At 34.7% G+C, this 25,794-nt stretch overlaps 2 protein-coding genes across 9 annotated transcripts in view; one reads left to right on the top strand and one right to left on the bottom strand.

The window, feature by feature from the left end:
* The window catches only part of LOC127833335 (uncharacterized), a 33,148-nt gene extending 26,019 nt beyond the window's left edge, over positions 1 to 7,129 (top strand). For 6 of the 7 annotated variants that reach the window (XM_052358516.1, XM_052358517.1, XM_052358513.1 and 3 more), the window contains one exon: positions 63 to 7,129. In XM_052358516.1, the coding sequence (XP_052214476.1) occupies positions 63 to 280 (218 nt within the window). In that variant the 3' untranslated portion in view covers positions 281 to 7,129. The remainder of the gene's footprint in view (positions 1 to 62) is intronic. The other variant, XR_008027366.1, reaches the window with a different exon arrangement.
* Positions 1 to 25,794, bottom strand: part of LOC127833333 (uncharacterized) — a 333,207-nt gene that overhangs the window by 169,208 nt on the left and 138,205 nt on the right. The gene's annotated exons all lie outside the window — the stretch shown is intronic.

The raw sequence follows: 25,794 nt of genomic DNA, 5'->3' as shown, positions 1-25,794 counted from the left end.
TGAAGAAAACACTGACATGATACTCATTGCTATTTTATTTTTTATATCTATTCTTGTTTTAGGGACAGGGACAAGAAAAGGAATGAAACGAAAGTGGGCCAGCGAAGAGAACATATGTTTCATGAACTTTTTTAGAGATGAATTAAGAGAAAAAAAAATGCCATCTGGCTCAAAAATAATGGGGTCCCTAAAAATACTTACCGGAAGAACAGTGGCCCAGATAAGGGCAAGGGTCCATAACATTATTATGGAAAAACAAAAATGGAAAAAGAATTGTTGAATTGTGGAATATGTTTATGCCCCTGGTAGGGTGGCATATAGCAGTTGAACTGTCCGTCAGTCAGTCAGTCTGTCCATCTGGCCGAAAACTTAAATGGCCATAACTTTTTCAATATTGAACATAGCAACTTGATATTTATACCCCTATTACAATTGGTAATGGGGGCTATATAGGAGTCACGTTTGTCGGTCTGTCCCGATATTTCATCCGATCTTCACCAAACTTGGTCAGTAGTTGTATGTAGATAATGTCTAGGTCAAGTTTGAATATGGGTCATGCCAGGTCAAAAACTAGGTCATGGGGTCACTTAGTATGTTTTAAACTGTAAGTTTGTACGGACCATAGCTATGTTATTTATCGTTACATTTTTAAATGACTCGGTACATTTGTTCACCATCATGGAACGGTGTGTCGTGTTAAAAAAAATTACGTCAATATCTCAAAGGTCAAGGTCACACTTGGGAGTTCAAAGGTCAAATGCTTGGCCGGGCCATAGCTTTGTTTTTTATTGTGAGATTTTAAAATCATTTGGCACATTTGTTCACCATCATTGAACAGTGTGTCGGGCGAAAGAATTACGTCGATATTTCCAAGAACAAGGGCACAATTTGAGTTTAAAGGTAAAAAATGGCCATAATTGAGCTTGTCTGGGCAATAACTATGTTGTTTATTGTGCGATTTTAAAATCGTTGGCTCTTTTGTTCACCATCATTTGACAGTGTGTCGCGCGAAAGAATTACGTCGATATCTTCAAACTCAAGTTCGTAGTTTTAGTTCAAAGGTCAAAAATGGCAATAAATTATCTTGTCTGGGCCATAAATATGTCATTCATTGTAAGATTTTAAAATGACTCTGTACATCAATTTTGTTCAAAGTCATTGGAAGGCTTGTCATGTGAAACAATTCAAGAGTTCAAAGGTCAAAATGGCTATAAATGATAATGGCATAATGATTCTTAAAAAATCGCCATAAATTGTATTATCTTGTTTTGTGAAGACAGCATACAAAATAGTCTGTGTCAATGCGTTATGTGGGGGTATATGTCACGTCTGTGACAAAGCTCCAGTTGGCATGCATGTGCATCTTGTGAAGCTGCACATATTGAGTGGTGAAAAGTGAAGGTCAAGGTAATCCTTCAAGGTTAAATGTTAAATATATTGCTTCTGTCCGTCCGTCTGAAAACTTTAAAATTGGCCATAACTTTTGAGCTCACTTGAGTGCAACATGCTCATGGTGAGCTTTTGTGATTGCCTTTTGTCCGTTGTGCGTTGTATGTCGTCAACATTTTGCCTTGTGAACACTCTAGATGCCACATTTATTGTCTGATCTTCATGAAATTTTGCAGAACATTTGTCACATTGATACCTCGACTGAGTTCGAAACTGGGTCATGCTGGGTCAAAAATTAGGTCACTAGGTCAAAAAAACAACAAAAAAACTTGTGAACACTGTAGAAGTCCAATCTTCATGTAACTTTGTCAAAATGTTTGTCTAAGTGATATTATGGTTGCGTTAAAAATTGGTTCTGGTCCGTTGAAAAACATGGCCGCCAGGGGCGGGGCAGTTTTCCTTATATGGCTATAGAGAAACCTTGTGAACACTTTAGAAGTCAAAATGTTTGCCTAATCATCATGAAACTTGGTCAAAACATTGGTTTTATTTATATTTTGGACGAGTTCGAAAATGGTCCAGATCAGTGAAAAAACATGGCCGCCAAGGGGCCGGGGAGTTTTCCTTATGTCTTTAGTTAAACATTGCTAACACTCTAGAGGCCACATTTATTGTCCATTCTTCATGAAATTTGGTCAGAAGTTTGGTCTCAATGATATCTTAGACGAGCTGAAAATGGTTACGTTTGCTTGAAAAACATGGCTGCCAAAGGGCGGGGCATTTTTCCTTATATGGCTATATATGGCTATAGTAAAACGTTGTGAACACTCTAGAGGCCACATTTATTGTCCAATCTTCATGAAATTTGGTCAGAATATTTGTCTCATTAATATCTTGGATGGGTTTGAAAATGGTTATGTTTGCTTGAAAAACATGGCTGCCAAGGGGCGGGGCATTTTTCCTTATAAAAATGGCTATTGTAAAATCTTGTTAACACTCTTGAGGCCACATTTATTTTCCGATCTTCATGAAACTTGGTCAGAATATTCATCCCAAAAAATATCGTAGACAAGTTAAAAAATGATGCTGGTTGGTTGAAAAACATGTCCGCCAGGGGGTGGGGCATTTTACCTTATATGGCTATAGTAAAACTTTGTTAACACTCTATAGGCCACATTTATTTTCTTATCTTCATGAAACTTGGTCAGAAGATTTGTCCTAATGATATCTTGGATTAGTTCAAAAATAGTTTTGTTTGCTTAAAAAACATGGCCACCAGGGGGCGGGGCATTTTTCCTAATATGGTTATGTATCATGCTTTACTAAAACATTGTTAACACTCTGTAGGCCACATTTTTTTTCCGATTATTATGAAACTTGGTCAGATGATTTGTCCAAATGATATCTAGGATGAGTTCAAAAATGGTTCTAGTTGGTGAAAAAACATGGCCACTAAGGGGCGTGGCATTTTTCCTTATATGGCTAAAGTAAAACCCTGTTAAAACTCTAGAAGCCATATTTATTGTACGATCATCATGACACTTTGTCAGAAGATTTGTCCCAATGATATTTGGACAAGTTTGAAATTGGTTCCAGTTGCTAAGAAAAACATGGCCACCAGTGGGCGGGGCATTTTTCCTTATATGGACTTATGAATCTTCTTGAAACTTTGTCAGTATATTAGTTTAAATGATATCTTGGATGTGTATTTCACGTTGACATTTGAAGCTTTAACTTTGTATGATTCTAAATATGTGTCAATGCTGTCAGTTGAATTTTGCAATATGAAGTTTTACATTTTTTGTAGATTAAATAATTTGTAAAATGTTGCAGTTTTGTCAATCAGTTTTATAAGATATTGAGCTTTAAATATGATGCAGATTGTAAGATTCTTAATATCTTTCAATATTGTGGATAAGTTTTTGAGATATCAAGCTTTGAGTTTTATGCAAATTGTATGATTTTAAAATGTTTCAATGGTGTTGATCAGTGTAATGAAGATTGCATAATTTTTATGCTTTAATTCTGTCTATTGGTTTTCAAAATGAAAGACTTTGATTTTGTAAGTGCACTTTTATCTCCTGAAAGATTCTTTTCTAGTGTTTAGTTTATATTTTAAGGCTGTTTGCAAACTCGAAGTGAAAACAGTTCTATTACAATTTGGTAAGGACATGACATTGCATATCTGATTTTAAAATGTACTTTGCTGGCAACGTGTAATTTTCTGAAATGTCTTAGTAAGACTGTTGTTTGCAATCAAAAGGTCTGTGCTTCAAATACAGGGTAATGCATGTTTTTTGTCCAAATTTATGGCGATTCAGACATTGTTCTATGTAAATTTGGGGTTTGCTTGAAGGTTCAGTCTATTTTTATGTCCCTCACTATAGTAGTGGGGGACATATTGTTTTTGTCCTGTCTGTTGGTTGGTTGGTTGGTTGATCTGTTTACGCCAACTTTAACATTTGCAATAACTTTTGCAATATTGAAGATAGCAACTTGATATTTGGCATGCATATGTATCTCATAGAGCTGCACATTTTAATTTTCTGAAAGGTCAAGGTCAGAGGTCAAATATATGTGGCCAAAATCGCTCATTTTATGAATGCTTTTGCAATATTGAAGATAGCAACTTCATATTTGGCAAGCATGTGTATCTCATGGAGCTGCACATTTTGAGTGGTGAAAGGTCAAGGTCATAATTCAATGTCATAGGTCGAATATATGGCTTCAAAGCGGCGCAGTAAGGGGGATTGTGTTTTACGAACACAGCTCTTGTTGTTAACTGCCTTTTTAGTCCCTTACCAGTGTTTCACTAAAGTCCGTGTACTTTGGACTCATTTCAAGTTGACATTTGAAGCTTTAACTTTGTATGATTCTAAATATGTGTCAATGCTGTCGGTTGAATTTTGAAATATGAAGTTTTTCATTTTTTGTAGATTAAATAATTTGTAAAATGTTGCAGTTTAGTCAATCAGTTTTATAAGATATTGAGCTTTAGTTATGATGCAGATTGTAAGATTCTTAATATCTTTCAATATTGTGGATAAGTTTTTGAGATATCAAGCTTTGAATTTTATGCAAATTGTATGATTTAAAATGTTTTAATTTGTTGATCAGTGTACTGAAGATTGTATACTTTTTATATGTTATAATTCTGTCTATTGGTTTTCAAAATGAAAGACTTTGATTTTGTAAGTGCACTTTTATCTCATTATGCCCCCCTTCGAAGAAGAGGGGGTATATTGCTTTGCTCATGTCGGTCGGTCTGTCGGTATGTCAGTCTGTCGGTCCGTCCACCAGGTGGTTGTCAGACGATAACTCAAGAACGCTTGGGCCTAGGATCATGAAACTTCATAGGTACATTGATCATGACTCGCAGATGACCCCTATTGATTTTGAGGTCACTAGGTCAAAGGTCAAGGTCACGGTGACCCAAAATAGTAAAATGGTTTTTGAATGATAACTCAAGAAAGCATACGCCTAGGATCATGAAACTTCATGGGTAGATTGATCATGACTCGCAGATGACCCCTATTGATTTTGAGGTCAAAGGTCAAGGTCACGGTGACCCAAAATAGTAAAATGGTTTCCGGATGATAACTCAAAAATTCATACGCCTAGGATCATGAAACTTCATGGCTAGATTGATTATGACTCGCAGATGACCCCTATTGATTTTGAGGTCACTAGGTCAAAGGTCAAGGTCACGGTGACCCGAAATAGTAAAATGGTTTTCGGATGATAACTCAAGAACGCATATGCCTAGGATCATGAAACTTCACAGGTAGATTGATCATTGCTCACAAATGACCCTTATTGATTTTAAGGTCACAAGGTCAAGGTCACGGTGACCCGAAATAGTAAAATGATTTTCGGATGATAACTCAAGAACGCTTTTGCCTAGGATCATGACACTTCATAGGTACATTGATCGTGACTCACAGATGACCCCTATTGATTTTCAGGTCACTAGGTCAAAGGTCAAGGTCACAGTGACAAAAAACGTATTCACACAATGGCTGCCACTACAACGGACAGCCCATATGGGGGGCATGCATGTTTTACAAACAGCCCTTGTTAAAGATTCTTTTCTAGTGTTTAGTTTATATTTTAAGGCTGTTTGCAAACTCGAAGTGAAAACAGCTCTAGTACAATTTGGTAAGGACATGACATTGCATATCTGATTTAAAAATGTACTTTGCTGGCAACGTGTAATTTTCAGAAATGTCTTAGTAAGTAAGACTGTTGTTTGCAATCAAAAGGTATGTGCTTCAAATCCAGGAAAATGCATGTTTTTTGTCCAAATTTATGTCAATTCAGACATTGTTCTGTGTAAATATGGGGTTTGCTTGTAGGATCAGTCTATTTTTATGTCCCCCACTATAGTAGTGGGGGACATGTTGTTTTTGCTCTGTCGGTCTGTTGATTGGTTGGTTGGTCTGTTTATGCCAACTTTAACATTTTGCAATAACTTGCAATATTGAAAGTAGCAACTTGATATTTGGCATGCAAATGCATCTCCTGAAGCTGCACATTATCATTGGTGAAAGGTCAAGGTCATCCTTCAAGGTCAGAGGTCAAATATATGTGCCCTTAATCGCTCATTTTATGAATACTTTTGCAATATTGAAGATAGCAACTTGATATTTTGCAAGCATGTGTATCTCATTGAGCTGCACATTTTGAGTGTTGAAAGGTCAAGGTCATCCTTCAAGGTCAGAGGTCAAATATATGTGGTCCAAATCGCTTATTTTATTAATACTTTTGCAATATTGAAGATAGCAACTTGAAATTTGGCATGCATGTGTATCTCATGGAGCTGCAAATTTTGAGTGTTGAAAGGTCAAAGTCATCCTTCAAGGTCAGAGGTTAAATATATGTGGCCCAAATCGCTTATTTTATGAATACGTTTGCACTATTGAAGATAGCAACTTGATATTTGGCATGCATATGTATCTCATAGAGCTGCACATTTTGAGTGGTGAAAGGTCAAGGTCATCCTTCAAGGTCAAATATATGGGTCAAAATTGCTCATGTTATGTTACTTCTGCAATATTGAAGCTAGCAATTTTATATTTGACATGCATGTGTATCTCATGGAGCTGCACATTTTGAGTGGTGAAGGGTCAAGGTCATCCTTCAAGGTCAAACGTTATATACGGGGACATTGGGTTTCACAAACGCATCTTGTTGTGTATGTAATTAATTTTGCTTAATTTTTGTGATCCCCCGCCAACAGCGGAGGGATATTAATTTGGCATTGTCCGTCTTTCCGTCTGTCCGTCCGGCACTTTTGTGTCCGGAACCATATTTTGGAAGTGCTTTGGCAGATTTCATTGAAACTTGGTATGAGTATATATATATATGGATAAGAGGATGATGCACGCCAAATGGCATTGTACATCCTTGAATAATAGCGGAGTTATGACCCTTTGTATTTGAAAAAAATGCTTTTTTTGTGTGTCCAGAGCCATAACTTGTATCCATAAGTATAATGGCGGGGGATATCGATTCAACGAATTTGCTTGTTAAATCAGTTTTTATTTTCATGATAATCATTTAGTTCGTACTGCAACTTATGATGGATTGTTACTACTATCTCCAATTATTTGTTTGTCATGGGTCCGTCACCATTTATCTCTTATATAATACTTGAATTGAGCATTTCACAATCTGACAATCATGCATATCATTTATTAGTTTCATAATAAAACGTCTGACAAGGGTCAGATAATTTTAACATATATTGTTGTTATAATTTGTCATGTGTTGTATGAATAAATGACACTTCCATGATAGAGAAAATTTAAATATATTTTTAGAGACATTTTTAAAATGAAAATGAAATAACTATACATTTTTCAGTGGCTAGTCGTACGGCTAGACAAGAGGCTAGCCGCACGGCCCCGTACGGGTAGACAATAGGTTTGCCGTACGGCTCTGTACGTATAGCCTTTCCTATGGATATTGTCTAAGTTAAAGACAACCATTTTCAGTGAACTGATAAATTGCTTGTATGAAACCATATATTTATCCATTGTCTGAACGACAATTAAATTATTTGTGTGACTCCATTTCTGAGAAGTACCTTGGCCGTCATTGAATTTCATAATATCGATGCCGCAACTAATTAAAACAGTTTTCACTCCTTACATAGGAAAGTCGTCTTATTAAAGAATCAAATTAAAAACCGATTTAAATTATGTGTGTAAGTCAATTTCTAGAACGTAACTTTGACGGCTGTCGTCATTAAATTTCAAAATATCGATGCCGCAACTCTTTATTACAGGTTTTTCACGCCTTAGGAACGTCGACTAATTAATGAATCAAATAAGCAACCGTATGACATGAAAGGAAGCCGTGAAAGATGAAGAATTTTTAAAGCGAGATTATACGATTTTTTCAAATATTTATTAATTTACATAAAATGTGTAAAAAAAACAATTTATTAAACATATATTTGAACATAAACTTAGAGAAAAGTTAAGAAGAACATGTGTCGATATATGCAAAATAAGCCAGATATTAAATTCTGAAATCGAAAATGTATGTACAGTCGAATTCGCCAGCATGTAAATCGTGCATGTACATGTACGATGTGAATCTAAATTTAGTTCAACGGTTCATTCTTAGTGTGAGCGTCCGCTAACGCTAATGTTTTTGCAAATCGGTATGTGCGTAGAAGCCTTAAAGGGGCCTTTTCACAGATTTGACATGTTTTGAAGTTTGTCATTAGATGCTTTATATTGATGAATGTAAACATTGGATTTTTAACGCTCCAGAAAAAAAATCAAAAATAAAATTTAAAAATGGAAAAAAAGTAGCCCGTACAAGGGCTCGAACCAGTGACCCCCGGAATCCTGTAGTAAAAAACGCTTTAGCCTAATGAGCTATCCTGCCAAGCATACATGAGAGGTGTATTCTATACCTGATATAAGCAATATTCGTAGTTTCACAAATTTAAACGATAACAACAGAACTCTCCAAATTATTCAATCGTTTCGCGTTGCAACGCTCTATAATTTTTAGGTTTTTAAATCGTGAAAAGATGCATATAATGGCTATATTAGACCATGGTTAATGCTCAGTAATACTGATTCCTCACAAATATCATAACTAAAGCGAAAATTTGCGAATCTGAAACAATTTTTTTCAATTTTGTCAATTTACCAAACCGTGAAAAGATCCCTTTAACTATGACATGGAAATAACACCACTGTCCGTTGCAGCAGACTACACATTCTACTAGCGTCTGCTAGGAAAGATAACCACCACATTTGCCTGTTTATAGTCCACCACTCACTGGTGCACTGCAGTTGGTGTATATGAGTAATAGAGTTTAACAGCTTGTAAGACGATATTGGCCAGTCTAGTGTTTATCATTGAAAATCTGCACATACTGGCTGCTTTCAGAGAAAACGAGGCTTAATGCATGTCAAATAAGATAAGCCTGTGCATACTGATTAGCTTGTGCAATGCAAACACGTTAAACAAGGACGACATGTCTTATTTTATAATGTTTAAAGGGTCTCTTGTACTGGGATGACAATTTATGCATAAGCATTTAGCCCTGTTTTCCCAAAACGAAGCTAAAAATATATTTTTTATTAATGATTTAAAAAAAAAACATCTGAACCTGTGCTTTAAGACACACTCTTTATAATTTTGAATGGATTGTGTTCATTCAAAACTTGCAATATAAAAAGCTATAAAATAATTTTTTAAACTGAGTTGCGTCTAAACTTATACAACAACGAACACCTACAGTGACGTCAGCGCTTTGATAAATTCCTGCAACCATTTATACGCCACACGAACACTAACTAAAAATACGAATGCTTCAGTTATAGGCTTATTGTAGGAAAATATGTACGAAATATCTTCGTCACAATCGGCTCGGGCGCTTATTTGTCTTTGCTGCATATTACTGATTAACAGCACTAAATGACAATTCTATACTTTATAAGCCGTACGGCTAGACAATCTCTATAGGAAAGGCTATAATACGTACAGCGCCGTAAGGCTAGCCTATTGTCTAGCCGTACGGGGCCGTACGGTTAGCCTCTTGTCTAGCCGTACGGGAATGTACGACTAGCCACTGCCTTTAGTTATTGGAGGTTTTTATGTATTATACCCAGTTGCAAGTGGTATAGGCTATACTCAAATCTTTTCGTCCGTCTGTTATTGGATACTGTGATGGGTTATGTATCACATTCAATGTTTTTTTTTGTTTATAAGACAAAAACAGGATTTTTTTCAAATACCTTCCTTTTAACTAATTTAAAAGCATTTTTACAGGTCCATTCTTGCGAAGCAATAATGCAAGTTAAAGAACTGGTTTTACAAGTCCCTATTCGATATTTATGACATAACTATGACTAAAATCTTCAGAATAGTTCAAAGCACGAAATGAATACCTTTCTGTTGGACATGAGGAAGTGGACCGAATATCGATGACTGGATCATTTTCCACGAAGGCACATAAAACTACAGTAAAGTTCCGCTACTTTCAGCTTGGTCTTAATAGCATGTCGGACTAAATAATTAACAGGGTATTTTGTTCTTTATTTAATACTTTGGGACCATGCAATCTTGAAAAATTGCAATTTACAGTGTTCAATGTGGTCTTAATAGCGGTACTCTTCTTGTACTAGGAATCGCTGCGTGTTTTAGTCATTATCTTTGAAATCCTTTTCGAAGCTATCATAAAAAACATTTATACTCGTGTCACGCCAGGGTGACATCACGTCAGGTTTAAACACAATAAGTAAATACATATTGTTATAACGTTTAAATATTCGTTTGACTTCTATTTTTCATTTCAATTTAATAATCCTATAAATGTTTTGTTTTTGGTTGTCATATCTATTTACCATTAACGATCCGCAACTGCTTTACCTTTACGTATCTTTGCAATGAAACTGTTATAGCGACAACTGTTTCATTATAGCTGCTTGCATCACACGGACACCACTGTTAAATAATTCAATGATTTCTACAAGGATGATTCTATCCTACATTATCTCAATTGTTTAACCAAGGATATTGTGCTTTTAAAAGTTCCGGCGACTACAAAATCACGCAACAGGAGAAAATAACACGATACGTAGTCAAATAATGTAAAAATTCAAAAAAATATTAAAATAACATTAAACACATATTTAGTTCACCATTGTGTCATTCCCTCTGTAAAATGAATTCGACTCAAAATGTTATTAAATGTATAATGCAAGGAAACCATGCAGAGCGATTCATGCATAGGCCACACAAATACAAACACATCTGATCGTGAGGATTTAATATATCAAGTTTGAGGTCGAGAAGATCTTAACCACAATTCTAATGCGAGTGTCGCAAGATATAACTATGCTCAAGGCCAACTCATTTTTTAGCAAACAATGTTTCGTATTTCAAGTGACACTAACTCAGGGACCCGGTATGTCGGTATCAAGTATCACAGAGTATACATATATAAAAAATAATTGGGTCATGGGGACCCAGATACGAGGTTTAAAGTAAAAAAATGTATATGTTATTTGTCTGCAGAAATAACTAGATATATTAAGTTTTGAGTTATATATAGGTTGTTGAAGGTAATTCGCATAAAACACGCTAATTTTCAGTTGGATACTAGCATGGGAAAGGGAAGTACCCAACAGTCCGGAAATATATCACAGACCCTATAGTTAACCCAGTATGAGTATATATATATATATTTAGCGTTTAGCGTTTAACTGCTTTTGTTTAATATTTAAAGAGTAACTTAATTACATAATTGCGAGAAACTTGTCTCCACAATCAAGATATTATTGGAATTTACTATAATATATAAAAACATTTAATACCACTCTTTTAGCTTTTAATAGTGAACTATATCAAATTTAGTACTGCTAAAGAGAGACAACTCTTTAAAAAGTGTATCCTTATCCTAGGTTTTAAGATGTAGTTATCTCCCTAACAGATATGCATAGCATTTACATACAAATGTACTACTGTTAAGAGTTCTTTAATTATGTACCGTAAATGTAACACTTAATACTGATTTAACTTTCGGAGTAAATTAACTCACTATAAGAGAAATTAGTGTTTTATTCAATAAATAAATATATGAATGAATGAATATATATATATGTATATATATATGTGTGTATATGTATGTTTCTTTATAACTTTCAGAGTAAATTAACTCAATATAAGAGAAATTAGTGTATTTTTCAATAAATAAATATATGAATGAATGAATATATATATATATATATATATATATATATATATATTTGTATAAGTATGTTTTTTTATGATAAAACATGTCATATAAGATTGTCATAGCTAATAATCCGGTAATACATGTATAGTTATAGGAAAATAAGCTCACACGTTTTGTACATCTTTAGCATTGCAAGATAAATGTATAGTAGTCTAGATACTAATCTTGATTATGTCAGGAAAAATATGTTTTTATAACAACACCATTGTTATCTACCTACCAAACAACACTAGGCGAATTTGTCAATACAGTGTGATTTTGTCTGATTGCTGTCTCAAGTTTTTAACGTGGTCAGATTATATCCAATATGTAGGTTGATTTGTTTGTATATTGGTATATAACATTGTAAATAATCGGTTTTTGAAAATGGTATTATGTAAAATTATCATACCAGAATATAATTAATTTTTTAGACCTCAATATTTATTCTAATATTATTACAGCTGCACACAGGAAAGATATATGCCAACACTTTTCATAAGAACATAATTTCTTTTAGCATACATTCCCCACCATCCATAATGTTATTATGTTATAGATATTTTGTTTTCCTTTTCATAAAAACATAATTTATACTAAATACTGTATGTCCTATTTGTTTTTGCAGCAGAGCAGGGTTTTTGTGTATATTTTTGGTGGTGCAGACATGTTTGTCTGTGTTCTTTGCTTTTTGTTCCTTGTTTTAAATTCCTGTTTACATGCTTTTATATCTTTCATAAGTGTATTGTTAAAATTTTGTCTGCTTTATATGCCACTGAAAATTTACCATATTCTATATTATGATCGAATACCGATACTATGTTTTGTAATCCTTTGTTATGACTGAACTACGCATGATTTCCTTTAACTGTCGGGGTTTGAACGATAGTAGAAAGAGATTTGATGTAATGAATTATTTAAAAAAGCTTAATGCTGATATCTATTGTTTACAAGATGTTCACTGGAATGCACAAATGGAGAAAAATATATACTCAAAATGGGGTGGGGATTGCTACATTAGTTTTGGGTCAACTAATTCGAGGGGTGTCGCCATATTATTTAAAAATAAATTACAAATTACTGTGAATTCAGTCGAAAAAGATGATTATGGAAATATGATAGCCCTGAATCTTAGTTTCTGTTCCAAACAGTTCACATTACTAAACTTATATGGCCCAAATACAGACAACCCGTCCTTTTATAAACAAGTATTTGATACAATTGATAAATTTGGCAATACAATGTATATTATATGTGGAGACTTTAATTTAGTGCTTGACCCACTGTTGGACTATACTCACTATAAACATTTAAATAGTAATAGGAAAGCTAGAGACTTGTTATTGGGGGAAATAGTTAAAAGGGAATTGAAGGACACATTTAGATATATAAACGGTGAGAAAAAAGGTTACACGTGGAGACGTACTAACCCATTGCAACAGGGCCGTCTGGACCTTTTCCTTATTACAAATAATATGATTGAATATTTATTAAATGCTCAAATACAATTAAGCTACAGATCTGATCATTCTATTATTGACATGGTTATAAGTTTCGAAAAAATTATACACGGTAAAGGTTTATGGAAATTTAATAACTCGTTACTATCCGATATTGAATTTTTGCGAGTAATTAATACTGTGATAGAAGATATTAAACGGCAATACTGCATTCCTATATATAATTTAGACACATTAAACGAGATTGAAGATAGCCAAATACAGTTTGTCATAAATGATCAACTTTTCTTAGAAACACTTTTAATGGAGATTAGAGGCAAGACCATCTCTTATTCAAGTCACAGAGCAAAATTAAGAAGAACACAGGAAAGTATATTAATATCAAAAATTGAAATATTAGAGCAATCACTGACTGAAGAAAATAAGGATTTATTAATTACATTAAAAAATGAACTAGAAACTATTAGACAAGAAACTATGAAGGGTTGCTTTATACGTTCCCGTTCAGACTGGATAGATAATGGAGAAAAACCTACTAAAATGTTTTGTAACTTGGAAAAACGTAATTTTCTTTCCAAAAATATATCTTGTATTCAGAGAGAAGATGGAACATTTATATATGAACCTGAAAATATTCTTAAGGAAGCAAACAGCTTTTACAAAATTTTATATTCAGAACAACCCACAACCAACCCTGATCTCAAAAATGAATTTAAAAATGATGAATTGCCCAAATTAACAAATTTAGAGGCGGACATGTTAGAGGGTATTCTTTCCTTACAAGAGGTGTCATTAACGCTTAAACACATGAAAAATGACAAAAGTCCAGGCTCCGATGGATTCTCAGCAAATTTCTTTAAAGTTTTTTGGAAAAAATTGGGGGGTTTTGTGGTAAGAAGCATTAATTATTCATATAATATAGGGTCACTCTCAATAACTCAAAAGCAGGGAATTATAACTTGTATTCCAAAGGAGGGTAAGCCTAAACAATTTTTAAAAAATTGGAGACCAATTTGCCTGTTGAACACAGTTTATAAATTAGCATCAGGAACGATAGCTAACAGACTTAAGTCAACCTTAAACAAATTAGTGAATAATGACCAAACGGGTTTCATTAAAGGCAGGTTCATGGGAGATAACACACGATTATTATATGATATTATGAGTTATACTGAGTGCAACCAAATCCCTGGCCTGTTGATTCTTATTGATTTCGAAAAAGCGTTCGATACTTTATCATTCAGTTTTATAAAACAAGTGTTTGATTTTTTTAACTTTGGGCCAATGTTTAAGAACTGGATAGCGCTTTTTTTAATAATATGGAAAATGCGGTCCAGTTGAATGGGTTTTTTCAGACTTCTTTTTAATAGGACGAGGTTGTCGTCAGGGAGACCCTATTTCAGCATATATATTTATCCTTTGTGCAGAAATACTAGCTATTAAAATAAGAAAATGTAAGCAAATGAAGGGAATAACAATTGACAATAAAGAATATAAGATATCACAATTTGCTGATGATACCTATTTATTAATGGACGGGTCGGAAGAAACCTTGAATACTGCATTACAATTGTTGCACTCCTTCTCACAATATTCAGGCCTGAATGTAAACTTTGAAAAAACTCATGTTGTCTGGATAGGATCTTTAAAATACAGCACACGGTCCATAAAAACAAGATGGAAACTAGTGTGGGGATGTACCCAATTTAAATTATTAGGTTTAAATTTCGATGTTGATCTACCTAAAATGATTGAGCTAAATTATTATGACAAATTAGTTAAATTAGACAATATCATTGCACATTGGAACAGAAGAGAGCTAACTCCCTTAGGTAGGATAACTGTTGTTAAGACCTTGATACTTCCAATGTTTATTCACCTGTTTGTCTCCTTGCAACAACCCGGAGAGGCTATTTGTAAAGTTTTAAATGATAAAGTACTCAAATTTGTGTGGCAAGGGCCTTCAAAAATCAAAGCAAAAGTCATAACAAAAGATTTTGATGAAGGGGGACTCAAAATGGTGGACATAAATGCATTTATGAAAAGTTTAAAATTATCATGGATAAGAAAAGTTATTCAAGGCCAGGACAAATTTACATCCTTGGCTAGAAAGTTAATAGATTTTAATATACTATGTAATACAGGCAGTTTATACGCAATTTCAGCTGTTAAAAATATAACCAACGCTTTTTGGATAGATGTTTTAACAATATATTCTGACTTTGTTAAGAGTATTAATATTGACTCTGTTGATAAACTTGTAGATATGCCTTTGTTTTTTTAATAACTGTTTATTAATCAACAATAAATACATTTTTTGGAAATATTGGTATGATGATGGCATTCGGTTTGTTAAAGATATTATTAAAGACAGTGGGCAGATTTTGTCACTGCAAGAGCTACAAGCCAAAATGAATAAACCGGTAAACTTTTTACATTATGAAGGTATAAAAAAGATTCTTTCCACATACATTGTCTCGGTGCAAAATGTAAAATTAAAAGATTATGAAGTACATTCATATCCCATTTTGTCGACCTATATAAAACCTATCATTCTGAATTCTTGTAATAAGTTACTATACAATATGTTAAAAGAGAACTCTGAAATCCCCACATGCCAAACAAAATGGAATGAATACTTTGCAGATGACTCCATACAATGGAAAAATGTCCATGGACAAGTGTTTAAAAAAACGAATAATACATATATTCAATGGTTACAAACTAGAATTATCCACAGAATATTGGGAACAAACACACTCCTTTTTCAAATGGGCTTGTCCAATAGTAAAACATGCACTTTTTGCAAAATGTCAGAAGAATCAATTACCCATTTATTCTGGGATTGTAACACAGTAAAAATACTTATTAAAGATATCTCGGATAGCTTAAAAAACGCAAATATACAAATAGTAATAAACAGCAAAATGTTCCTTCTTGGTGATACAAACGTAAATGATAACTGCTTTATTCTTTTCATGGAAGTTTAAAAGTACATTTTTGAATGCAAAAGGAAAGAAGTAATTCCACATTTTCAGGGATTTAAGGCTAGCCTAAAATTATCTTTAAATATATATGAAAACACAACTAATGAATCAAATAAAGGATTTTTTTGGATAGTTATAAGATTAATATGTAATTCATAATTGCATGAATAACAAAAATAACTGTTATTAACTCGCATTATATATGGAGCCTGCAAAATGTGTTTTCTTAACTAAGTGTCACTATGTTGTTTGCATATTGATCATAAAGTTTATATTGATTGTGTTGTAAACTGCACTCTAAGTGAAAAATCAAACTTTGTTAAAAAGGTCCATTTTTAATGACACTATCAAATGTACTAGGTTTTATTTTTTTGAACACTGTAACCATAGTAGTTGTAAATATGACTCTTTTCTTGTATTACTATGTTGTTTGCAATTTGATCATAAAGTTTATATCAATTGTGTTGTAATCTGCACTAAAATTGTAAAATCAAACTTTCTTAAAAAGGTCAATTTTTAACGACATTAGCAAATGTACTATGTTTTATCTCTTTATCTCTTTGAACACTGTAGGCATAGTTGTTGTAAATCTGATCCTTTTCTTGTTTAAGAATTAACACTTAATATTATTGTGCTATACATAAATATTTATTTAAGTTAAGTAAAAAAGGTAAAAAGGTTGAAGGAAGTACGATCCTAATTCAGCTTGAGTAATGATTGTATTAAAAGAGCGAAAACACATTACATATGGTAATTTAAGTATATGAACGAACATGCCATTGTAAATTGTGTGTATATGTATATTTTATGAATGAATAAAAACATTTAAACAGGAAAAAAAAATTATTATTATTATTATTATTATTATTATTTAATTATTATTATTATTACAAAAGTATTGTTTAAGCACAAATGCTATTTTTGAAAACCAATGTTAATTTTTATCTCTTCCATTTTGCGAACTTAATTTAAAACTTACAAACAATCAATGTAACTGTTAAAACTGTTAAATGATTCAAACTGCTTATATTAATATGACTTCCCCCTATACCAAAATGTCCCACACTTGAACCGGAAACAAACAATGTATTTTGTACTGTGTATATAATATGTTCCCCATTTGTATCTATGTATACCTGGGAGTAATAAAGTATTGTTCTGTTCTGTTCTGTTCTGAATTTATATAATAATCATACAAATACCAGAATTACTGATTCAATCTCGGTATGGATTTATCTTTCGGAATTGGTGATGTTTAGCCTCAAAGCGGTGTTCTGACCGGTCATTCAGACCGTTCCAGAATCGATAAATTGACCGCCGCCATATTGTCAGTCACGTGACTGTCCGCCATTACACTACTGCCAACTTCTGCGAGTCAGCGATTCAAAAAGCCAAAGACGTAGCGAATACCCGCTTCGCCGATGTCGGATAAATAAATTACTTAATGAATAATTTTCAGACGATTATCAAATTTTTCGTTGTTAAATTGATTGTTTGAAGTTAAGATTGATTGTTACAAATAAAAAAATTAAAATGCTCTTGTGTGTTTGTTTTTTGTGTGTGTGTAAACAAGTGGTAATCATCGGCGAAAATTTGCCGGTTCAGTGTCTCATATTATTTTGATTAGACATTTTACTTATTACTTGTTACAAACAATTCACGCATGCATTGTTGTGTTGATTTTAATAGCCGCAACATCAAGCAGATTATACTTATTAAAGATTCTCGCGCAATTAATTAACGCTAATTGTTTGAAATGGGTAAAACTCTATACTCTAAAATCATAACATATTGTTTTAAGTATGGTATTTTTGATACGCCTTCCATTATTTTTCTTGTTCTAACTGATATCAGATATAAACAAATTGTTGTTTGGATTTAAATTTAATTTTGTGAGCTGAAATTATGTCTCGTACAAAAACCCGAACTTTTGGGAGAGTGATATTGATCTTGACGATCTTTTAGGAGATTATATGGATGATGAAGAGAAAGTGAATATATCTAGTTGAGTAGATTTTCATCTTTGGAATCATTTAACAGCTATAAACCAAAAAACTTCAATAATGTATTTTATAGGTTTTTGAAGTAACGCAAAACATATGGATAGCGACGCTTTTTTTGTCAATTAATCGAAACGAAACTCCGAAAAAAAACTAAATAATATTTCAAAAATATATTATTTAGTGCCAAAAGAATTTATTAATACATTTATTGGCATCTTAAAATAACGCGTCATTAGCATCAAAGTAAAGATTATCTGAAGACTGAAAGGCCGACAATTTGACACAACAAAGAGCTCTATGCATAAGCCGTATTATTTATTTGCAGAAAAGCTTCAATAAATTACAATAGTGATGCATCTAATTATAAAAATATAATTATGAATGACATAAGAACGTTAGTGTGATAAACACGTGAGTGATAGAAAGTGTAAGGGGTGCATTGAATATAAACGTACTACAAAGCCCTATTAAAAGCGAAGTGCATGACAGTATTTACATGTAATTTTAATTTGATGGGTTTTGTACAGAGAATGACGCTATTGAGGAATATTAACATACAGCTAAAAAACACAACTTTACATGATGCAAATTGAACTGTGTATTCATGTATATTGAAAACTCGTTACTAGTGAGTATGAGTGGCAAATATCTAACATTTTAACACACATATATCTATATACTTATTTTTTTTAAACATTATTTACCCCCGTTGGTGTCAAATGTAATTTCTTGTTTTATGTCGTTCGTGCATTGCCGTAACATTAAATCTTCATAAGAAATGACGTAGTTTTAATAAACCGATACCCGCTAAATACATTAAATGTTATGTTTTTAGGTAAATTTTATAATTATCAAATACTTTTTTTCATAAATTAAACCAGGGATTAAACGGGCTAGTATCTTTACGGTGTACAATTTCTGATAAATGTTAAGTATGTCGGAGGTAAACTATTAAACCAAATGACTGCTTAATACTACCAGAAAGAGAAGACATGGTGGCATCATCAATTGTGTTTAATGACCAGACTCTCATCTGCCACCCAGTGTGGTTTATGACACCCCGGGATGACACCATGTTGTTAGTTAAGTCTGGATAATATCTGATCAAAACGAGATAATCGGATTATGCAGAACAAACGGGCAATTCAACACTGGAATGCTAAGGATTACGCGATTTTAAGATTGATGCAAATAATCAAATGATAAATATTGCATTTAATTTAATTAAAAGTTTTTTTTTAAATGTATCAACGTGTTTCTTTTCCTAGACAAATACCAAAAAAATGCACGTTTTTCAAACATTTTTTCTGTTATAACACTAGCTTAACATCTCCTCTAGCAGAAAAACTTTATTTCATACAATTTGCATGACAAACAAAAAAGTTTTACAAAAAGAAAAGAAATTCATCCGTTGAATAATCGGCGCTCTCTTATATATGTTACCGGTTGTTAGGCAGTAGTGTAATGGCGGACGCGGAGAGTATTCAGGGGTGATAATTGGGTAATTACTAAATTCTGGAACGCGGATATGAATTGGGAGTTACTGATATTAAAATGTCAATGAAAAACGCTTTAAAATACCTCCGATCTGAACATTACAAATGCACGGAATGTATTTTTGTTCATAGAACGATTTGCATATAAAAAAATAAAGGAAAACAACATTTAAAAGCCATTATGTGTTCATATCCGCACTTTTCAGTCAAATCCGCGGATATGAGTCATACGCACTTTAGTCGTACCCCATTGAACTACAATGAGCGCTCAAAGCAAAACTAATTCGATATCATGGAGGATTTACACATTACAAATGCAATTCCTAATGGCAATAAGTAAGTTTTCAATCCTTATTGTCTTTCTGAGTTGTATTAAAAACAACGACAGTGGATCCAGTTAGTCTTATTTATAAGACGCGCAAAGAATTTAGAGATACTTTTTATATGGGCTAAATTCTTTGGATTCTAGGGGCCCGGTCTTCTCTGCCCTCGCCAAATACCTTCTAGACTGTCAAATAACTGACAAGATCTAGGTCATTGGGGGAGGGAGAGCAGCCCACCGTATTATTCAGTCATGTGACTGATTTGTTTTAAACCGTGTTATTTTTGCACAAATCTATCGTAGTCATTGCAATTGTGTTGGATTTGTGTCATTTCGACACAACTTACTTTAGTTTTTAACGGGATTATTGTTCAACCTTGCCCTTTCTAAATCAGGCCAATGGTATTGACCTGGTTCCCTTATTTTAAAACATTATTTATAAGAGTATGACGTTAGTCCACCATTTACATTTTTCAGTTTCTTAATATATTCATATTTTATAGCAGTTTTTATTTAAAAAAAAGGACGAGGCTGTCCAGTAACCTGGTTACTGCATTGCACCCCCTCCCTTCCCCTCTGACACCCCCCTTCTCCTTCAAACTCAAAGAGCCATGTCGGACTGGAGTGCACGGTGCAGGGCCTTATACCTTGCAAAACCCTTATTAAACCCTATCCAGGGTAATACCAATTCTTTGGTATTATTGTAAATTTTCTTAGTACTGCTATTTTTCTATCATAGCAAATTTTGTACCTTGTATTCCCTTAATTCTTGTTAAAATTGCTGTTTTATATAGCAAATTTCCTTATTTTTGTGTCAAATTGCTATTTTATATAGCAAATTTCCTTATTTTTGTGTTAAATTGCTTTTCTATATAGCAGATAAGGTACTTTTGTACTATTTTCTCTCTTGTTATCCCCTATATTTAAATAATATTGGTTGGCATTTTGTTGGTTTTTACCTGCATTGAGGTATTAATTGGTCTTTTTACCAATTTTATATCACACTGATGTAATTTCCTGCAATTGTATTCATACTATGCTACCGTGCACTCCCTCTGGTCCATGGGAAACAACCGTCGTAGACTCCATCTCCACAATTACCTCCCTTAGTCCAACCTAGTGGTAATGCCCCTGTTGGTTTATTCCACACCCACACCAGCCTACACTTCCAAATCTCTCCTTCTTTTAACCCTCAAGGGTGGCAACTTGTATTTTATATAAATAAATGCATATAGTACTGTACACAATGTAAATAATCTACCTTTATGTATAAATTTATCTGTTCTTTCTCATTTTTAACTGTAAAGCTTATTGTTTTACTTATAATTTTTATGTGGCCCTATAAAGGTGACCGTTAGGCGACACGTAAGTCATTACTCTTATTTTACAAGGGTTATTACTAATAACCCTTTTAAATATTGTCTTAACACCACTCTGGGGGGGTCGTCTCTTCTTCATAGCCCAATTTTCATGAGGTTCCATACAAACAGGGTCTTATGTTGGAGCATTACGGCTATATTCCCTGTCTGCAAGTGTTCAACATCGTGCCACATTTACAAATACATACCAATTACAATACAAAATATAATTTAAAACTAAATTACAATTACCAAATACATTTTTTTGTTATATTTTTATATAATTGCATGTTTACATACAAATCCCCCTTTTCTTATTAGAGCTCTTTTTTCCTATTAATTAATTTTTATAAATCTTTATATCTTCCCATTACTAAGAGTTCTTTGTATAACATATAACTCTAACAACAAACTCCCATCTATCCATAGATTTAATACATAGTGGCAATGTTAAACCACTTTGTGATCTGTAAAATCCTAAAATATTAATAATTTTTGCTTATTTCCAACATATGACACTTCCGTGTATTTCTTTTCTTTCATAGAAACATAAAATTAAAGTAATTATATATTAATTTTAACATTTAAAACACAGATCAGAAGTCTAAAGACTCCAATAAACCCATTGCAGTATATACTGAACAGTGGGTCTAGTAATGATGATGACACATACAACAGTATGTGTTTTCACCATCTTTACTTATAAAAATTGGGCTATTCTCTCTCTTTCTCAATTTGAACTATTTTACATGACTGCACAGTCCCTCTTAAGCCGAGCGGAACTGTCTTTTTATTAAGATCGGAGTTAGTGTTTGTGTGTCGTATGAACGAATCTGCACAAAAACTCAATAAGGAATTTTTTCATATTGTGTGGTAAAAAATTATCAATTCGGAATGTGTTTATTACCTCAAAAGCTGTACGATAAGGTATAACTGTGTAAATCACAGGTGGTGAGCGTGTGGCTATGATATTAATTAGTAAAAACATCATTTTGAATGAAAAATAATCAAATTATAACGCGAAATCAACTTCTATATGTTAAAGTCGTTAAATTACACCTCTTACAAAGAAAAGGTAGCACATATCGACTCTTGTTCATTAATTATATTCACAAAATATTAAAATTTGTGATACTATTTTCTTATTTATTTATTTGACTTTGTGGACTTTTATAGCAATGTTCTTATTTTATTGTGAAAAATCGACCGAAAATCGCCTTCATTATTTACTGACAGCTGGACGTCAGGACTAACACACATTGATTTTGGGGGTGCTATTTGTGAAACTTTTGGCTGTTTTGGACATACTTGGACGATTTTTCATCAAATAAAAGGTGTTTTATCATAGATGGACGCTTCCTGTTGGCAACCACAATGACATATGTGTGCATTGTTTGAACTTTTATGCTGTTGCATTGTGTTATTCAATACACCTGTGAAATCATCGTTGGGTACCTTTACTCTTATTATATATATAACGACCAAATTTTTTTTCAAGTACCTGTGTATTTTTGTATATAAACATTTAACTCGTTTTAACTATATGTTCGCTCACACCATCACAACATAACACAGTGTATAAACATAATGCAAGTTTATTACTCATATATTATGTCCGGTATATGAATAGAAAATATTTAATAAATTTTATTAAAATAGTTCATACTAAATCATTATAATTGCCCATTGCAGGTTGCTGCGTTCGCCGAATTTCGTCTGCGCCTCATCCTTCACGTATTGTCAGGGGCAAGTAATCCATAATACGTTTTATATTATCCCCGCCATAGGCGGAGGGATATTGTTTTGGCGTTGTCGCCGTCCGTCCGTCTTTCCGTCCGTCCGTCAAATATAAACACTTTTGTGTCCAGAAGCATATTGGCGGGGGATATCAATTCAACGAATTTGATTGCGCGTTTTGGATAACGGCTATTCAGTTACATTTTGTTCATATCGATTGTCTTATTACAATACAATGCGTCTGACCCTGTGAGTCAATATTAGACGGATCCGTTTTAAACCGATGAAAAGGTAGATTACACATGCGTTAATGCAAGAAAGCTACACCTTTAGGCTTTACATTAATTTTAAAAAAGTGATACACGATTTCCAAACATAACATCTTTATAAATATTCGCGTTTGTCGAAATGAAAGGACGTATACGTCTAGAAAATCCTACCTTCGGTTTTAAAAGCGGTACCGTTTGAAAAGTAATAAATTACAAGTGTACAAGATGTGCCCACTACTTCTCATGCGTTTATGGAGGCTCCTCAAAGTAGTCTGGAGAAAGGGGGGACGTACCAGAGGCTTGGAAGGAGGCCGAAGAGGATATTCACACCGAAGGAACGCAATTCCAAGACGGTAACCAGTTCCCGAACGATCTCGTTGCTTAACGTCGAGGGAAAACATATTCTTTACCATCCTTGCAAGAAGACTCACATCTTTCCTGACAGGCAACGCATACAATCACACCACTCGGTCCAGAAGGGAGGAGTTTCCCGGTTTCTCCGGCTGCATAGAGCACACCAGTGCTATCACACAGCTAATAAGTGAGGCGAAGAAAGGGAGGAAGGATCTCACTGTAGTTTGGCTCGACTTGGCCAACGCATACGGGTCCATTCCACACCAGCTCACTATACAGGCCCTCCGACACTACCCATGTGGACGGCCACATTCAGAAAATCATCACCAGTTACCTGGATGGAATCAAGTCTCCGGTTTACTGTTGGTGACCAGCTAACCAGATGGCTAGAAGTTGGAGAAGGGAATCGTTACCGGCTGCACAGTTTCCGTGGTGCGCTTCATCATGGGGATGAACCTGCTGATAAATGCTGCCCAACGTGAGACACGTGGACCAAAGACAGAGTCAGGAATCTATCTCCCATGTAGCAGAGGCTTCATGGAAGACCTCACATTGACGACAACAACACACGTCCAGCTAAATGGATGCTGGACAGCCCTGACGGATGTCGCTTCATGGGGAAGAATGAAGTTCAAAGCAGCAAATCCAGATCTCTTGTCATAAAGAAAGGACAGACAACAGAGAGGTTCAAACTCTACGTACAGAACGTAAGATGAGTCCTTCCATAGTGACGAGTCCAATGCAAGCCTACAGATCGCGACAATGTCAAGAACTTAAAGCAAACAGGTAGAGGAGGGCCTCAAGAAATAGACCGCTGCGGACTATACCCGGCAAGTTCAAAGCCTGGCTGTACCAGTCATGCACTGCGCCCAAGCTAATCTTGCCGTTTGATGCTTTACGAGGTACCCAGCACAACAGTGGAAGCCCTGGAGAGAATCACTAGTCGACACCTCAGGAGTGGCTAGGAGTTCCACCCAACTTTTACCAGTATTGGACTCTATGGGAAGAGCAACAAGTTACAGCTCCCGCTATCTTCACTGGTAGAAGAGTTCAAGACAGCAAAAGCAGACTTGTGTTGACCCTTGACGAGTTCATCCTTGAGGCAGGGATCCAAACCCGAACGAGCAGGAAATGGTCAGCGACATAATCTGTGAGCCAGGCAGAGAACACGCTCAAGCACCAAGACATTGTCGGAGGACTGCAGTTGGACATGAAGGAATGGTGCGAGAAGGTGGTGCTGTGGAGCCGATCAGACCAGAAAAGAGGCGAGCGATGATTCAGTCTGAGGTCAGGAGGGCGGAAGAAAATGCCAGACAAGCAAGGGCTGTGGAGATGGGAGCGCAGGGAGCATGGACCACGTGGAATAACCGCAGACAGGAAGTTGACGTGGGGAGACATCTGGAATATGAGCCTTTTCGTTTTCCTTTCTCCTCAGGTCTGTCTATGACCTACTACCATCCCCAGCGAACTTGTGCCGATGGGACTCACAGCAGAGCCAAAATGCAGCTGTGTGACAGAGTAGGCACCCTAGAGCATGTTCTGTCATCTTGTAGTACAGCACTGACACAGGGGAAGATATAGATGGAGGCACGACTTGGTCCTCAGAGAGTTGGCTGACTGGCTATGAGAAGGAAAGGAAGAAGGAACATGGTAATCACCCCCGGAATGGCACATCGCTTTTGTCAAATCGGGTGAGACCGTGAAGACACGAAACAACAAAAAAGCATCAATTCTTGATGGCTCTAGAGACTGGAAGTTGTACTTGATAGAAGCTTGTTTTCCCAAACGTGGTTCAAACGACCCTACGACCAGATATTGTACTGTGGTCAGAGACAGGAAAGAAGCTCGTCACCATAGAGCTGACAGTACCATGGGAGGCAAGATGTGAAGAGCCTACGAGCGGAAGAAGGCCAAGTACAAAGAACTGATGGATCTGTGCAAGCAACAAGGCTGGCGAACTTGGCGATTTCCCGTGGAAGTTGGCGTTAGAGGATTATGTTCCCAGTCCGTGCACAGGCTGATGACAGCATTAGGAACAACTGGCAGGGAGAGACGAGTGGCTATCCAGAGACTGAGCCAAGCAGCCGAACGGGCATCAAGCTGGCTGTGGCTGAGGCGAGAGGAGAAGAGCTGGAGGCAATCAACCAACACACGTGACTGATCACCACTGTGG

The sequence above is a fragment of the Dreissena polymorpha genome, chromosome 6, assembly GCF_020536995.1.
Source record: "Dreissena polymorpha isolate Duluth1 chromosome 6, UMN_Dpol_1.0, whole genome shotgun sequence".
Taxonomy (NCBI): domain Eukaryota; kingdom Metazoa; phylum Mollusca; class Bivalvia; order Myida; family Dreissenidae; genus Dreissena; species Dreissena polymorpha.
This window is presented reverse-complemented; position numbering and strand designations above follow the sequence as displayed.